The 18,688-nt window shown below is 37.6% G+C and overlaps 1 protein-coding gene across 3 annotated transcripts in view; it reads left to right on the plus strand.

The window, feature by feature from the left end:
* Nucleotides 1-18,688, plus strand: part of AFF3 (ALF transcription elongation factor 3) — a 526,899-nt gene that overhangs the window by 339,032 nt on the left and 169,179 nt on the right. For all 3 annotated transcript variants that reach the window (XM_046663032.1, XM_046663033.1, XM_046663034.1), the window contains one exon: nt 13,523-13,559. In XM_046663032.1, coding sequence (XP_046518988.1) covers nt 13,523-13,559 — 37 coding nt within the window. The remainder of the gene's footprint in view (nt 1-13,522; nt 13,560-18,688) is intronic.

The following is an 18,688-nucleotide window of genomic DNA, read 5'->3' on the forward strand; positions in this document are numbered from 1 at the left end:
CTTGTTTCACCAAAGGACAGTCAGCCTTCTCTCTGGTGATTTTAGGTTGCTGTAATGAGTGAGTTTGTGTGTGGGCCCTTTAAGACCCGGATCTTTTCGGCTTTCAGCTGATAGCTTTTCTGGGGTGTCCTTGCTGCAGTTAATAGCCAGCAAAGCCAGACAGTAAGACCCCCATCTCAGTTGGGCTGAGTCCGAAGGATGGTTATAGCAGTATTGCCCCTGCTCCGGACCTCACTCCTCCAGGGAGGGCTGCGTACCTTAGGTTGGCTCCCGCCCGGCCAGCTGAGAAGCTCCGCTGCTCCCAAAGGTGGCTTTTTTCCTCTCTGGCCAGAGTTACTGCCTCTTCTGCTTTCGTCAGGACTGTCCCTTGTTGTGGGGGTTCTTTTTATCCAGTTTTCAGTTTTCAATCCAGGGTGATTCTTCCTAAAATTGTTGTAACCTGGTTGTGTTCATGGGAGGAGGCAAGTTCAACGTCTGCTCACAGCGCCATCTTGACGAGAACTCCAAAACAATCCTCTTAGAATTTTATTTTGAGTTTAATTGAGTTTGGAACGTAATTTAAGTGAATATATGCATCTGACAACATTGTCTTCCTGTCCAGGACTCTGGAATATCTCTTCACTACTTTTTATGTCTTCTCTTGTGTCCTTTAGTAAACATAATTTTTGCGTGTCTTTCAAATTGCTTCTTTGGTTTATTCTTAGATATTTAACAATGTTTGCTTATTTTTCTACTTGAATGAGCTTTTTTAAGTTTTTGTGTTTTCTAATTAGTCGTTGATGGTGTGAAGGAAAGTTACTGGGGTTTTATGTATCTACTTACTGAACTCCTTTGGGTCTGGTAGATTTTCTTTGGTGGACTTATATTTTTCAAGTGAGGGAAAACAGAATGAATAGCAGTAAAATATATAATGTGTTAGATGGTAATCTATGCTGAAGAAGAATAAGTCAGGAAAGGAGAATAATGAGTTCTGATGGTGAATGGGAAAGGATGAATGTTCAACAGAGAGCTTGAGAAAGACCTTCCTGAGGAGGTGACATTGAGCAACTCCCTGAAGGAGATGAGGGAGCAAGTCATGCAGACACGTGGAGGAAGAGAATTCTAAGTAGATGAATGGGAAAGTGAAAGCTCCCCGAGGCAGGAGCATGCCCAGGTGCTGCAGGAACAGCAAGGCCAGTGCGGCCAAGGTAGAGTGAACGAGCAAGGAACGGCAAATGACACAAAGAGGAAAACACAGAGTCACATTATGCAGGGAGCTGTAGGGCCATTGGAACGACTTGGGGTTTTACTCTGAGGCCTTGCTCTGAGTGAATTGAGAAGCCGTTAAAGAATTTTGCAAATAACAAGTTTGTTCCATTTTGTTATTCTTATTGTGTCAACTAGAACCTATACAGACATTAATGAGGATGATTCCAAAGTGTTATCACTGAGTATAATTGCTTGTCCTCTGTCCAGCTAAGGTAGCTTCCTTTTATGCCTAGCTTTCTGAACATTTCAAAGGTTTGAATTTTCTTTTCATTTTAAAAAATTAAAGCATAATTTACAAAGAGTAAAATTTACCCTTTTTAGTTTACTGCAAGTTTTGACAAACACAAAAGCTCCTGAGACCACCAGAGTCAAGATATAAAGGCATTCCATCACCACCCAGAATTCCCCCCAACCCTTTGTGGTCAACCCCCCTGACGCCCACAGTCCCTGGGAATCACTGATCTGTTTTCCAGAGTAGCATATAAGTGGAATAGGTTTGAATTTAGTTAAATAGTTTATTCAGCATTTATTGAGATGTTCATGGGTTTTTAAACCCTGTTAATGCATAAAATTACATTAGTAGAGTATCTTTTTAATCAACTATACATGCCTATGATTAATTTCCTTAATTATGATATATTGCTCATTTAATACACTTTTGGACTTAATATGCCAATATTTAGTTTAGGATTTCTACCATTATGTTCATAAGTGAAGTTGAACTAGTTATCTTTTTGTGTATGCTTGTTCAATTTCCATATCAGGAATATAATAGCCTCTTATAATGAATTCATTATGCTTTCTACCTTTCACTGTGTTCTAGGACAGTTTATGTAGCATGCCCATTTCCCCTTCCTTAACGGGAAGATGTAATTCATCCATAAAACTTCTGTGCGTGGAGTTTTCTTTTAAGAGTAAATCTTTTACTATATTTTCCTTTTCTTCTATGCTGTTGGCTTATTCAGATTTTCTACCTCTTCTTAATTCAATTTTGGTTATTACTGTTTTCTTTGAAAACCTTCCACTTAGCTATATTTTCAAATATAATGATATTAAATTATATATAATAAAGTCTTATTTTTTAATCCCTTCCTTTCTCGTACTTAATGTTGTTTTATTGTATCTTCTCCTTTGTTCTTTGATTATATGTGCTAAAAATCTTGTTGGTCTTAAAAAAAACCTTGATATGATTGATCAAATCCACTGTTCTTTTGGCTTTTCTTATTATTAATTTTTACTTTTCTCTTTGTTATTTTTTCCTTTCCTTTTATTTCTATTTTGTCATTTTTTAGTTGTTCGTCTAGAAGAATAGTTCATTTATTTTCAGTTTTCCTTTTTTCAAATCAATATGTTAAAGGCATCTCGTTAGTGGACTCTAAACCAGAACCCATTGGAACTTCCCAGGCTTCCAGCCTTTTGCATACAGGGGAGAGCTGAGGTGTAAAATGGTACTGAGCTGCCAAAAGATAATCTGGCACATTGGGTTTTTACATTTTACCCAATCTAAGAGTCTCTATCATTTGGGGAATTTAACTGATTTTCCTTGGTTGGGGTTACAGTTATATTTGAGCTTGTTCCTGCCGTTTGATGTTATGTTTTTTGTTAGCCATGATGTTCCTTTTGTCACTTTCCATCCTTATGTTGGGTTAATTCATCTTTCTTTCTTCCTTTTTAAACCCTTTAGAGTTTTCAAACCTATACATAACATTCTGCTTTGTCTTTCATCCTTCCACTTCTTTGTCCATTTGTTCACTCCTTAGGTGATCTCATCTAGGCCTGTTGCTTTATTCTTTTATTTTGTTTATTTATTTATTTATTGTGAGGAAGATTGGCCCTGAGCTAACATCTGTTGCCAATCCTCCTCTTTTTTTTTTTTTCCTTCCCCAAAGCCTCAGTAGGTAGTTGTGTATTCTAGTTGCAAGTCATTCTAGTTTCTCCGTGTGAGATGCCACCACAGCATGGCTTGATGAGTGGTGCATAGGTCCACACCTGGAATCGAAACTGGTGAACACTGGGCAGCTGAAGCAAAACGTGTGAACTTAACCACTCAGCCACAGAGCCAGTGCTGTTGCTTTAAATACTCTGCATGCTGAGCCAATGACTCCTAAATTTGTATCTCTAGTACCTTTTCCTTCCCCTCAACTCCATACTTGTATTTCTCCTTACTTATTCAATATCTCCACTTGGATGTCTAGCAAACATCTCAAACTTGACATATCAAATCCATCACAAACCTTCTATCCCAGTGTTTCTCAGTAAGTGGCTCCTCATTTTTGCAGTTGGCTCAGACCAAAATCTGTAGAGCCATCTGTATTAGTTTTCTAGGGCACCTGTAACAATGTTCAAAAACCTGGTGGCTAAAATAAGAGAAATTTGTTCTCACAGTTCTGGTGGCTAGAAGTCTGAAATCAAGATGTCAACAGGTCCATGCTCCCTCTGAAGGCTCTAGGAAAGAATCCTTCCTTGCCTCTTCCTAGCTTCTAATCACTGTCAGCAGTCTATCACATTCCGTGGCTTGTAGCTGCATCACTCCACTTTCTGCCTCTACATTCACATGGCCGTCTTCCCTCTGTGTGTCTCTGTGTCTAAATCTTCCTCCTCTTAAAAGGACAGCAGTCATTGGATTTGGGGCCCACCCTAATCTACTATGGCCTCATCTTAACTTGGTTTTACCTGCAGAGACCGTATATTCATATAAGGTCAAATTCACAGATTCTGAGTGGACATGAGCTTTTGGGGGACACTATTCAACCCAGCACCCATCCTTGACTCTTCTCTTTCTCTCACACCACACATACAACCCATCATTAAATTATATGTACCCTACTTTCAGAATATATCCTGAATCTGAATGCTTCCCCCCCACTATCTCAGCTTTGTTCAAAACCACCATCACCTCTGGCATTAATTATTGCAATAGCTTCTGACTGGTCTCTGTGTTTCTCCACCTGCTCCACCTCCCACTCTATTCCACGCCATCGTCACATCAAGCTTGGACTGACACAGTTCTCCACCCCTCACCCTGGCCTTGAACACACAGTCTGTTCTTCACGCAATTGCCTCAAGAATACTTTTAAAACACAGATCACATCTTGTCACTCTTGTATTCAAAACTGACCAATGGCTTCCTGCCACACCAAATACAATGCAAAATCCTTACAATTTTTGCACATAACCTGATCAAAATAATGGTTTAACCCAAAGTACAATCAAATAAGAATTTTTGTTATATGAACATATTCCATGGTATAAGTATAGTTTCTGATATAATTGAGCTAACATACCAAGGCATATTTTGTTGTCACTTTTCCAAAAGGATTGTACACATTTGTTTTGTTGAATGTAAATAGTCAAGTTTAAGCAATAACTTAGCTCCTGAAGTGAAACTGAGACCTCGAATCATTAGTACAAAAAATTCATTTTTCAAGGCAGAAAGAAAGTTAGCAGGTATCTTGTTTTCCACTCAAAATGAAACATCATTAGCTATCATATAGGGCACAAAATTTCAAATTTAAGTGAAAAAAATGTGTCTTATTTAGGACTACTATAGGATTTGTATGGCACTGTTTCACCACTAGATGTTTTTGTCTTGCCCAAGAAAGAAAGAATAAGTGATTTTACAAAGTGTAGGAACATTGCACGATTTTTATAATGCTTTTCTTTCAAAAAGCTCACAATAAGTACTAATAATTTGTGTTGTACAAATGAAATAAGACTGGCTTAGTGTCCTATTTCTGCTGTGACAAATTACCACAAGCTTAGTGACTTAACACAAATGTATTATCCTGCAACTCTGGATTCAGCCTCACTGAGCTAGAATCAAGGCGCTGGCAGGGCTGCACTCCTTCTGATGCTCTAGCGGAGACGCCCTTTTCTTGCCTTTCTCAGCTCCTTCAGGCTTCCCTTCTTACTTGTGCCATGGACCTCATCACTCTGACCTCTGACTCCTTTGTCAACTCTCCTTCTCTGACTCTCCTGCCTCCTTTCCCATATAAGGACCTTTGTGGTTATATTTGGCCCACCTGGATAATTCAGGATCATTTTCCATCTCAAAATTGTTAACTTAATCGCCTCTACAAAGTCCCTTTTGCCATGAGAGGTACCATCTTCACAGGGTCTGGGAATTAGGATACAGAATCTTGGAGGGAGCTCTTATGCCTCCTGCTACAAAGACTGTCATTAATTTCCCCACGTAGTACACATCTCTTGGCCTGTATCTCAACTAGTCTTCTGACAGCTGGAGGCTTGCTGCTCAGTAATTAGCTTATTAATGTTTGAGATTATTGCTATTCCTAGCATGTAGGAGCTAGAATTGTTTATGGAATTTCAGGGGACAAAATCTCCAAACTGACTAATAAACAATGAAATTAAGTTCCTTTTAAGATTAAAGGGACAATTTGACTTCACAAGAAAATCAATTCCTTCTGAGTTACCAGTATCACTAAATTAATTAGCTAAATACTACCGAGAATGTCCCCAATTCATCTGGGTATTGAAGGACATAATATATAGTAAAGTCAATTGATACTGAATCTGGATATTTTTTTCTATTCTCTGAAGACTTAATTTGGAGTTACAGTTCCCTAGACAAACACTACCAGACATGTCCACCTCGTTCTTCAAATCTCAAAAGTAATTGACTTTGGTAAAGAAAAGAAGGCATGCCATTATCAGTATTTCAACCAAGAAAAAAAAATCACCTTTGCCCTTTTCCCTTCGTTTCTATGACAGTCTCATAAGTTTTGAAATGCAAATAAGGGACTCAAAATTGTAGGACTTTTTCCGTCCTCAGAAGGCGTCTGTGCAAACCTAGTGGCATTTCACAAACATTTCGTGTGGCAGTGGATGCCGAATCTAGTGGGATCAGACTTGGTCTGGAACTGTTCTTGCTGTTGAGTTTTTAAAGCACTGTACAGAGGAATTCTAGCATCGTAACAGAAATGAGAATCCTACTGCCTTTCTCCTTATGCACTAGAAGGAGCCTGAGAGCCAGCAAGTGGGAAGGAAAGTGCTTTGCAGTTGGAAAGTTCATTTTCCATCTCCATTTTTGGATTCCTAGCATGCTTCCAAAAACTACCGCAAAATGTTTGGACTGAAACTCCATGTTTAGCATTACCTCAAAATAAACATTAAATTAATTGTAAATTAGATTATTTCAGCCTTTTTGAGCTTTATAGAAAAGAATGAGACGAAAGTGATTGGTGGAGGGTGAAGGGAGACCAAACCAAACCAGGTGGTTCTTTTTCTTATGGTAATTAGCTTTATTTGGGGAGTCTTGAAATAAGAGAAGATATATTTCCATTTCTTGCCTGTTATAATTCCAATGATGGATTTATAGACAAGTGAGGAGAGATGTGACTAGAGCGTTCTCAAATGGTTCCAAAAAGCCATTCTTAAGTAATGCCCCCATGGTATTAGCTGTGTCCTCCATTAGCAACACTGCTTAAGAACCACTGTCTTGTATTGATCTAAGGTGCGTATTTTTTCACATTTTAAGTTCCCTAAAATCAGAAATTCTCTTATAGTTGATGACATTTTTCAATTAATTGGCAGCTATCTTCTTTTATCGTAGTACACGAGAGAATGCTGCCTCATACGACTTTGATGGCATGTTACATTTGATGAAATATAATATTGTCATCTTCTTTGAAGGCTTTCTCAGATACCAGTGTGCTTGGTTACTTCTGTCTTCAGCAAAAAGATTTGTACAAACTTTACTTCCTAGCTAAATACCACATTTAAAGGAGTTTTAGGATTCCCATGTACCAAACTATAGTTTAGATGTTGAAAATCCTGGATTTAAAGTTGGAGAAGAATAAATTCCCGCCTGTAGATATTCTTCTGAGTAACCAGAAGTGATTCTTACCTTTGTGCACGTGGCCGTGAGAATGACACGCACTTGCTGAATGATACTAGCAAACCAAAAGCAGCAGATTAACCTTAGAAATGTCCTGTTGTGCCATTACAAGCAACTTTTTTTTTTAGACTTTCTTGTTTTTCTGAATTTTCTTTAATGAATAGATATTCCTTTTGTTTGTTTGTTTAAATAGTAAATGCTACTTAATAAGAGGAGCTGTCCTTGGGTCAAAGCAATAATACTAGCAGCATTCTCTTTATGCTATTTATTTTCAAATTATTTGCTTTAAATATGTGCAGTTTATGTTATATCATTTTTACTTCAATAAAGCTATTTTTTTAAAAGAGTCATAGTTGAAAAGAGAATTCCTATAATGGAACTATGACACAGTACAGTGAAAACAAAGAAAACAAGTAAGTCCTTCTGAGATTCAGGAAGATTTCAAAGAGCAGGTAACCCTAAGCTTCTTTGTGTGGAGCCTTGAGAAAATGAAGTTTGCCGGGCAGAAAACAGAAAATGGCAGGACACACGTTCAAGGAGAGGGAGTAAGGAAACAATATGAAGGCTTGAAGCTCTCTTGCATAAGCGGGCGTGACATCCCTTTCAGCCCTGGGTTATGACAATCTGTACTCACATCTTCTCCACCACTAACTCGCTGGACTCCCGGGCCCTGTAGGCGGGGATTTTTTACTCACTTCTGTAACCCATAAGGAGCCTAACAGAGAACCGTGCAGGCCTCGTAGAGCTCCCAGAGGAGGCTAAAATGAAAATGCGCAGATGGGGTTAGCGACTCCCCAGGCATCTACTTACAGAAAACATTCGCAAGGGAAGACAAGGCCTTGGAGACAGAAACCGAAGGTGTGTGGGTGTGTGGGTGGGGCAGCAGGAGACACAAAAATAGGAAGGACTTTAATACCTGGGCTCTTTGGAGCAAGGAGCTTTTGTCTCCCTCCCCTCTGAACCCAGCCTGGCTTTGGCTCAAGGAAGGATGGAGGATCCGGACACACTGTGGAGGCCCCCAGGGTTTTGCAGCTGGCTGGGCAGGGCAGTACTCCTTCACAAAGCGGCAGCCACAGGCCCTGTCATTGGCCGACAGAGACCTAATCAGAGTGAGGACGGCACCCTCTGGATCTAAACTTGAGAGGAGCCTCATAAACTAACTGATGCCCTCCACCAGCCGACTAGCAACATGCTGGCCAAATGTCAGTAAGCATGATAATGGGACATCATTGTTGCCTGCAAAGTGGCACGGTCGACAAACACTGGGGTCAGAGTCAATATCTTTGAGCTAACATTTGTTGGTTCATGTACCACCCAGAAGGCATCAGCTAGAAACATGAGATTACGTATTAGGAACAAAGTCTTTATTTTATTTTTGCCTCTCCTACAGCAGACTTCTATGGTGATTTTTTTAAAATCAATTACTTTAACCATTTCCTGCCTCTCTTCACTCCTCGCACAAAATAGAAATAATTGTCATTATACAGATGTTTAGCTAAAATGTAAAGTTTGCTATCTATAAAATACATGATCTTGCAGTATGTAATTATTATTCAGGTTACCTATAAGCTCATTTTTGGTTCTCTGTTCAAGAGTCTATGGTCAATAGTCATCATAAGGGTTTTAGGATGTCTAAACTACATCAAGAAATCAAATGTTCTGGGGCTAGCCCCGTGGCCTAGTGGTTAAGTTTGGCACGCTCTGCTTCAGCACCCCAGAGTCAGTTCCCAGACACGAACCTACACCACTGGTCAGCAGCCTTTCTGTGGCAGCCGCTCACATACAAACTAGAGGAAGATTGGCCACAGATGTTAGCTCAGGGCAAATCTTCCTCAAGCAAAAAGAGGAAGATTGGCAATGGATATTAGCTCAGGGGGAATCTTCCTCAGCAAAAGAAAAAAGAAAGAAAAGAAAGAAATCAAACATTCTCTTTCCTAATATCAGAAACAATCTTACAAAATTCCTACTGTTTTGGTTTTTTAAAGAATGACCTTAATGCTGAAAACTATTTCAATTACCATTCTTGTCCATTTGATGATGAGATGATGTGTGAATCTCCATCTCTCTAGTACAGGACACCTCCAAAAGGCCAAAGTCTACAGACAGTGGAGTCAACCAAATGGGGCTCAAAGTACTTTTCACAAATCAAAGCTAACTCTAATTTAGTTCAGAAATAAATTCTCAATTAATTAGAAAGGATGGGAAACCTACCAATTCATGTGGGGGATTTAACCGTGGCTGTCTTCTTAACAACAACAACTATCCAAAATTGGCCAGTCATTTTTTATTTATTTATTTATTTTTATTGACGTATACCTGACGTATAACATTATATTAGTTTCAGATGTACAGCATAATGATTTGATATTTGTATATATTGCACAACATTGTTTTTTTTTTATTGAGTTATTGATAGGTTACAATCTTGTGAAATTTCAATTGTACATTAATGTTTGTCAGTCATGTGTAGGTGCACCACTTCACCCTTTGTGCCCACCCCCCACCCCACCTTTCCCCTGGTATCCACTAAACTGTTGTTGGTCCATAGTTTCAAATTCCTCATATGAGTGGAGTCATACACAGATTATCTTTCTCTTGCTGGCTTATTTCACTTAACATAATTCTCTCAAGGTCCATCCATGTTATTGCAAATGGAATGATTTTGTTCTGTTTTGCAGCTGAGTAGTATTCCATTGTATATATGTACCACATCTTCTTTATCCATTCGTCTGTTGATGGGCACTTAGGTTGCTTCCACGTCTTGGCTATTGTAAACAGTGCTGCAATAAACATTGGGGTGCACAGGACTTTTGGGATTGCTGACTTCAGGCTCTTTGGATAAATACCCAGTAGTGGGATGGCTGGATCGTATGGTAGTTCTATTTTTAATTTTTTGAGGAATCTCCATACTGTTTTCCATAGTGGCTGCACCAGTTTGCATTCCCACCAGCAGTGTATGAGGGTTCCTTTTTCTCCGCAACCTCTCCAACATTTGTTGCTATTAGTTTTAGATATTTTTGTCATTCTAACGGGTGTAAGGTGATATCTTAGCGTAGTTTTGATTTGCATTTCCCTGATGATCAGTGATGATGAGCATCTTTTCATGTGCCTATTGGCCATCAGTATATCTTCTTTGGAGAAATGTCTTTTCATGTCTCCAGCCCATTTTTTGATTGGGTTGTTTGATGTTTTGTGATTGAGTTGCGAGAGTTGTTTGTATATTAAGGATATTAAGCCTTTGTCAGATATATGACTTGCAAATATTTTTTCCCAGTTAGTAGGTTGTTTTTTTGTTTCAATCCTGTTTTCATTTGCCTTGAAAAAGCTCTTTAATCTGATGAAGTCCCATTTGTTTATTCTTTCTGTTGTTTCCCTTCTCTGAGAAGGCATGGTGTCCGAAAAGATCCTTTTAATACTGATGTCAAAGAGTGTACTGCCTACGTTTTCTTCCAGAAGCCTTATGGTTTCAGGTCTCACCTTTAGGTCTTTAATCCATTTTGAGTTTATTTTGGTGAATGGTGAAAAAGAATGGTCAATTTTCATTCTTTTACATGTGGCTTTCCCGTTTTCCCAGCACCATTTGTTGAAAAGACTTTCTTTTCTCCATTGTATGCCCTCAGCTCCTTTGTCGAAGATAAGCTGTCCATAGATGTGTGGTTTTATTTCTGGGCTTTCAATTTTGTTCCATTGATCTGTGCACCTGTTTTTGTACCAGTACGATGCTGTTTTGATTACTGTAGCTTTGTAGTATGTTTTGAAGTCAGGGATTGTGATGCCTCCCGTTTTGTTCTTTTTTCTCAGGATTGCTTTAGCAATTCGGGGTCTTTTGTTGCCCCATATGAATTTTAGGATTCTTTGTTCTAATTCTGTAAAGAATGTCATTGGGATTCTGATTGGGATGGCGTTGAATCTGTAGATTGCTTTAGGTAGAATGGACATTTTAACTATGTTTATTCTTCCAATCCATGTACATGGAAGCACAACATTGTTCTTGAGGATTATATTTTAGCCCATCATTTCAGCAACAATATTTCATCTTAATACAACTACTTCCCAAAACTGAATCTCAGGTTGAGAGTTGATCTTGTTCTTTTCCTTTAGATGAATAGCTCATTATTACCAATGTTGACATTCTGGGCATCTGTGTCTGACTCAATCTGCTTAGTAGAGTGGGAATCCCTTCCCTTCCCACCAACCCTTACCAACTGGTCTGGTTTGTTTCACACTGCCCCAGTGGAATTCCTTTTTAAAACATCTGTTATTACATGGATTTGAATATGCAACATGTCATATTAAATGACACCCCCTGCCCCATAACAACTATATTCATGGAAGAAAATTCTGGTAAAAATGTTGGGCATTAATAGAAGTTAGTTCCATTTCACTAGATTTTTGTTCCACACACTAAAATTACAAAGGAGTTTCACTGGATTTTATGTGCTGCTACTTATTTTTTTACATTCCTTCCATCTCAATTAATTAATTCTTTTATAACTCTCCCTCATATTTCATATTAAATTGGAATTTTGCAAGGAAAGAGGTGTTAATTCTCAAAACAAAATTTAGCATTTCACTTTAATGCAAATAAAATCAGGTTCGATTACTATTTACCTGAGCAGTAACTAAACTCAGAATACTGTGTAGCACTGGCTTTCTGCCAGGTTAGATAAGTGGAAATCTGTAATCTTTCCATCCACCAGTGTGAGATGAACAATAGTTGTTCAAAGGGTGTCCCTGGTGGGATGGTTGCCAGCCTATGTGCAGAAAGGTGGTGAGAATAAAGGTACATTCAAAAGTAAGTGGATTAGGTTAAAAGCCAGTAATGCAATAGATGCTAATATAAGAACTAAATAATCCTCGTAGAATAAAACATAGAGGTAAATCTTCATGACCTTGGATTTGGCAATAGATTCTCAGATATAATGCCAAAAGCCTGAGCAACAAAAGAAAAATTAGATAAATTTGACTTCATCAAAATTAAAAACTTTTGTGCATTAAAGAACATCATCAATAAAATGAAAAGAAAGAATGGGAGGAAATATTTGCAAATCATATATCTGATAAGGATCTGTTATCCAGAATATATAAAGAACTCCTTCAACTTGACAACAAAAAGTCAAACAACCCAATTAAAAAATGGGCAAAGGACTTGAATAGATATTTCTCCAGAGGAGATATACAAATGGCCAACAAACGCATGAAAACATGCTCAATATCATTAGTCTCTGGGGAAATACAAATCAAAACCACAATGAGAAACCACTTCACATCCACTAGGGCTGCCATAATAAAATTTTTAAAAAATAAAAAACAGAAAATAGCAAGTATTGGATAGAATGAAGAGAAATTGGAATCCTCGTACATTGCTAGTAGGAATGCAAAATGGTTCAGCCACAGTGGTAGACGATTTGGCAGCTCCTCAAAAAGTTTAACGTAGAATTCCTACATGACCCCACAATTCCACTCCTACCTATATACCCAAAAGGATTGAAAACAGGGACTCAAACAAGTACATGTTCATGTATGCTCATAGCAGCACTATTCACAGTAGCCAAAAGGTAGAAATAGCCTAAATGTCCATTAACAGATGAATGATAAATTATTGCATGTACAGTCATGCATAGCTTAATGATGGGATACATTCTGAGAAATGCATCATTAGGTGATTTTGTCAGTGTGCAAACATCATAGAGTGTCCTTACACAAACCTAGATGGTGTAGCCTACTACACACCTAAGCTGTATGGTACTAATCTTATGAGACCAACATCATATATGCAGTCAATCATTGACTGAAACATCATTATGCAGTGCATGAGTGAACAGACAATGGAATATTATTTGACCATAAAAAAAGAATGAAGTACTGACACATGCTACAACATGGATAGACCTCAAAAACATTATGTTGAGTGAAAGAAGCCAGACACAAAAGGTTATATATTATATGGTACTACTTATATGAAATATCCAGAATAGCTAAATTCATAGAGACAGGATGCAGATTGATGGTAGCCAGGGACAGAGGAGAGGGGGAATGGGGAGACACTGCTTAATGGGTAAGGAGTTTTACTTTGGAATGAGGGAAATATTTTGCAACTAGATAGAGGTGGTTGTACAACATTGCCAGTGTACTAAGAGTGTCCCTGAATTGTTTACTGTAAAGTGGTGAATTTTATGTTATGTGAATTTCACCTCAGTAAACAAAACAAAAAGTCCATAATACAAGTGAGGAATGACTGTGAACTATATTACCAGACTGCTTAACAATCACATTTGTGTAAATGTTTCTTATCACAGTATGTGGTTGAGATTATGATCAGTGATTAGGTTCTGAATGACCAATAATATATCTCATATTCAACTTAGATTTAGAAAGTCAAAATAAGAAAATTAATTGGTATTTCTTGTTTTTTAGGACTCTCAGCTTGTTTCCTCTGGACACAATAATCCAAGTAAGAAAGGCTTCTCTCTGCAGTTTCGTGGGACGGGGGTGGGAGGTGGAGGGGCTGAGGAGGGGAGAAGCGTGCAATAGACGTTGGGTTTAAAAGAATTTCACTGAAAAATGAAACCCATTGGGAAAAAGAGGGCCAGTTGTTCAAGTATTGCCCAAATGGATAAGATTCATAGTGACCTTCAGTGTTCGTTTGTCTTTAATCAAGGGAAAGAAGGACCAAAGATAAAATGGTGAATTTCAAAGCAATCCTAGGAGAAAGGAACATCATGCTTTACTATAGTTGGTCCCTAGGATGTGGAGGGGAAAAAATTTTAAAGGCAACCAATGAATTGTCTAAATTGAAAGAAAATGAGTGAGCAAAGAGAACCAATCAGAAGACCTCAAGACAAATGGCCTTAGAATCCATGAACAAACCATGCCTTCTTCCAGAGATAGACTAGAGTGTCTAGGAAGGAATTTCTTTATTGAATTCATTGTCTAGAAAACGTGTGGACTTCATCATCAAAGGGAGGATGTCATCATTCCATAAAGTAGTGTTTTAATTCTCTTCTTTGGCACTACTAATTGCTATTAATGTTTTCTTGAGCATTAAAAATACATAAGCCATTTCATTCATGTCATGAAAGCACATGCACAAAGACTGGGCTTTGTTAGTCTCATGACCAGCCAGTCAGCTGAGGGCATCCCTTGCCAGCCACATTACAAAGCTGTGTTTGAACATGAAAGTCATCCTGAGCTAGCAGATGTGTCTTTGGAACTGAGGCTCACCCACTGAGTATCTGTAATGGCAGAAGGGTTGGAGAGAAAAAGACATCCAGACAAAGGTGTTAGGAAGCCCCAGACTTTTAATGTACAGCCAGGGAAAAGTCAGGGTAGGAGGATGGTGGCGTAATGATACCTAGGCAGTATCACTTAACTATCCCACCCGCTGTTGGGATATGCCATGAGCACAGGCACCAGTGAAGAGGTGAAATGGCAAAGGATTTGAAATCTAATGAAAATAATAAATTCAATAGTAAGAAAAAGAATCAGAAGAAAGGCATGGTTAAGTCCATGAGGTGTGCAGGCATCAGCATCGTATGCCAAAGACCAGAGCATACTGAAGAATTGCCATGACTTTCCCCACCATTTCATTCCATTTGAGTTTAAACAGTTCAGGGTAAAGGGGGGATATAATAGATGAATAAATGTACATTCTCTCAGCTTTGAGGTTTTGACATAAAGAGCCCAGCAAATAGCTGTCGAGTCTCTTCTATGTGCCAACACCTTGAAGTATGTTATTTCACTTGATCCTAACAACAGCTGTATGAGGTAGGCATTATCATCTCCTTTTTGCACATGATGAAAATGAGATTCTGAGGTTAATAACTAGCCCAAAGTAACATGGCTAAAAAAATGACAGCTAGGATTTGAATTCAAGGATCTGCCCCAAAGACAACAGACTTTCTTTCCATCCCATTACCTTGACCTCAAGAAGGTTGCTTCTATCACTTAAATGTGAGATTGAATTCTTGGCCAAGAACTATATACTGTATTTTTGCATGCATCTGGCACATTTTTATGATGTGCCATAACATTCACATGCTAATGCTGCAATTTAGATTATGTAAGAGCAGACGTATCTTCTATGGGATGTGAGATGGCACTGCCTTGTGTGGTATAAAACCTTCTGGCATTTCATTATCTAAGGAAATTTGTGATTGGCTTTCTCTTTTCTGGGTGTAGGGGGATTTTTCTTTTGTATTTTTCAAATAAATCTTCCCCCCAAAGCCAAGCACATCCATGAAAAGGTAATATCACTATTTAAAAATATGAGCATTCTCTGTAGATTACAGCACATTTAAAACTTTAGGAGATCTGGTCCCACCTGCATTTCCTGTGCTCTTCTTTGTATTTGGTTTGGAATCATTACAGTTTTTGGAATCATGACTCTAGTAAATATGTAGAAAATAGAAAAAAACTGAACTTCAAAGAAACTAAACACAAAAGGTATATGTGTGGATTGATGCACCAACCTTCACCACTTTTGGTCAGTGCTTTTTTTCTTTTTGACATTAGAAAAACTCAGTTCTGTAGATACTAAGAGAAAAGAGTGTATAAATTAAATAAAATTATTTTAATTCATATCTTTTAAAAGGTAAATACTTTAGTCTGAATTACTGATTAATTTAACTTAATATTATAAAATAGAAGCTTATTAAGCATTGAGAAACTTAAATACTAAAATAGGTGATGTATGTTTACATTTTTTTAAAGTTATGATAGTGTCCTGTTCAAGTAGCAGATTAAGCCTAAGCAATTCTTCCCCTCCCTTCAGAAACCCCATTTAAATAATCGTAAAGCTATAGTAATGGAAATAAATCCATAATACCACTGAGAACAGAAAGGGATGCTATCAACAAACCAGGAATTGAACTGAGTTTTTGGAAAACAGAGAGTAGATAGGACCCTACTGTTAAATAATCTTGGGCAGGGAAGGTCATGACCCAGGAAAAGAAAAAAGGAAAATAATGAAACAAACAGAAATAAGCTGTGGTGGTGATGGGAACCATCCCAGAGAGCTCCAAGAGACGCTCTGGATTTCCACTCAACCTCAACAGAGAAGAGGCATGGACTGTGGACAGTGAAGGGAACACCTGCCATTCTTCCACCTGTTACCCTTCCCCATCCTAGCTGGTTATCATACAGAGCTTTCAGTCTGCTTTTCCTCCTCCCAAAAATAAAATACCAAAAAACATAGTAGTATTTGCTAAGAAAATGAACAGTTGACTAGAACTCCTAGTTGGGAGCTGATACCTAAAAGAAAAGCAGAATAGATTCTGAGATAATACCAGACCTTAAGAATAGACACATATGAGTGCTGAAAGAAGAGTCAACTTTTCTCAAGAAGGAAATAAAAATGCCACACACCCAGAGTAAATTGCTTCCTATTTTTGTTGAGAGGTAGGGGGAGGGTAAGGGCGCCCAGCTTGCCTTGAGTCCTCTCTTCTCCTGAACCCTAAATGAAGCCTTTCAGTTACCATACCCTGTCCACTTACAAAGAACTCTATATCAACCCTTCCCTACAAGGAAGAGGTGTTTTAGGAAAATAGAACAATGTACTAATAGAGGAAATCCACACCAATTACTTTCGTCAACCAACCTGTTATCATTCAAAGATGTGAATACATAACCAGTGAGCACTAAAGAGAAGAACTGACCCAAAAGAAATCTAATTAATTCAAGAAACAGAAGAAAAAATTTTCAAGTATAATTGCAGTCTTATTTGTGGAAATTATTTGTAAATTTGTTACAGAAACTTATTACAGAAATTATTTGTATAAAAAAAAGGAGAGAACAGATCAGTATGAAAAGGAAGCAGTTACAGAACAAATGAGCCCTTGAGAATTAAAAATATGATTGATAAAATAGAAATAATGGGTAATAGGTGAAGTCTGGAATCTGGAATATCAGTTTGAAAACTTTTTTTTTCTGAATATGAAGCAAAAGACAGATGGAAAATATGAAAAGAAGCTACAATACATGGAAGATCAATCATGGTGGAAAGGTCAAAATCTAGTGAATAGGAATACCAGAAAAAGAAAACAAAGAAAATGGAGAAGAATAAATAGTAATAGAAATAGAATTCCAAGGGAAATGAGCAGCTCACTTTCAAAAACACTTATATTCAAGGAAACAAGAGCCCATGAACAAGATCAAGGAAGGACAACACACAGCAAATTAGAGAGAACTATCAGGACTTCAGATATTGGAATTACCAAACCCAGAATATAAAATAAGGGTGCTTACTTTAATTTCCAGAAGTGGGAGGACTGAAAATGTGGTAAAGAACAAGAAGATTTGAAGAAGTACTAATGAGAATGTCTAGAAGTGAAAAAAATAATAACAGAAATTAAAATTTTCTTTGTCAGGTTTAATAGCTGATTAGACATATCTGAAGAAAAAATTAATGAATTGGGAAATTGAACTTAAGAAATTATCTAGATTGCAGCCTAGAGAGACAGAAATAGAAAATATGAAGTGGAAGTTAAGAAACATGGAAGATAAAGGGAAAAATTCCAACATACATTTAGCTGGAATTCCAGAAAGAGACAAGGGAACAGAGGAAATATTAATGGAAATAATAGCTGAAAATTTTCCAGAATTGAAAGACACTAACCCACAGATTCAAGAAACCCAATAAATATTAAGCAGGATAAATAAGAAGAAGTCCACAGTAGACACATTATAGTTAAACTGCAAATTACATAGATAAAGAAAAAATTCTTAAAATATCCTTTAATACCTTCAAAGAAGCAACAATTAAACTTGTAGTTGACTTCTCAACAGCAGCAATGAGAGCCAGCAGACAGTGAATTTATAACTTCACTTTTGTGTATGTGGAAATTGCCAAGATGATTCTCAAATTTATTTGATAGAACAAAAGGCAGAAAATAGCTCAGACAGTCCTGAAGAAGAACAGGTTGGAGTCTTGCCTTACCAATATTAAAAATAAATAGAAAAATATTTTTGGCTAAGTAATGAAGATAATAATAGACAAATTGAGTAATGAGACAGAATACCCAAAACAGACTCACAGATATATGAAAACTAGATTCATGACAGAGGCGATAATGCAGACCAATGGAGAAATAATGGACTTCTCAATAGATAGTACTGGAATAATTGGTTATCTACAGGGAGAAAAATGAAATTGACTTCTACCTCACATCATATACAGAAACTATCTCAGGTATTGGTAAAAGACCTAAATCTGAACAGTAAAATGATATACTTTCAGAAAACAATATAGAACATCTTTAACCCTAAGTTAATTTGGAAACCACTGTAGGATTACCTGGTCAAGTTGGGCATATGTAAGCCCTACTTCCCAGAACCCCTAACATGTACACGGGGAACGATGTTCATGAATGTTTGTAATTGCGTCATTCATAATGGAAAAACCTACAAGTCCACCGGGAGTAGAATAAATAAGAACATCATGGTAGATGTTTATAAGAGGATGCTGCTCAGCAATGAGGATGAACAAACCAAAGCTACATGCATCGTGATGGCCCAATCTAAAACTCATAATAGTGAGTGACAGAAGTCAGTCTCAGAAGAATGCATACGGTGTGATTCCATTCA

The sequence above is a fragment of the Equus quagga genome, chromosome 5 (genome assembly GCF_021613505.1).
Source record: "Equus quagga isolate Etosha38 chromosome 5, UCLA_HA_Equagga_1.0, whole genome shotgun sequence".
NCBI lineage: Eukaryota > Metazoa > Chordata > Mammalia > Perissodactyla > Equidae > Equus > Equus quagga.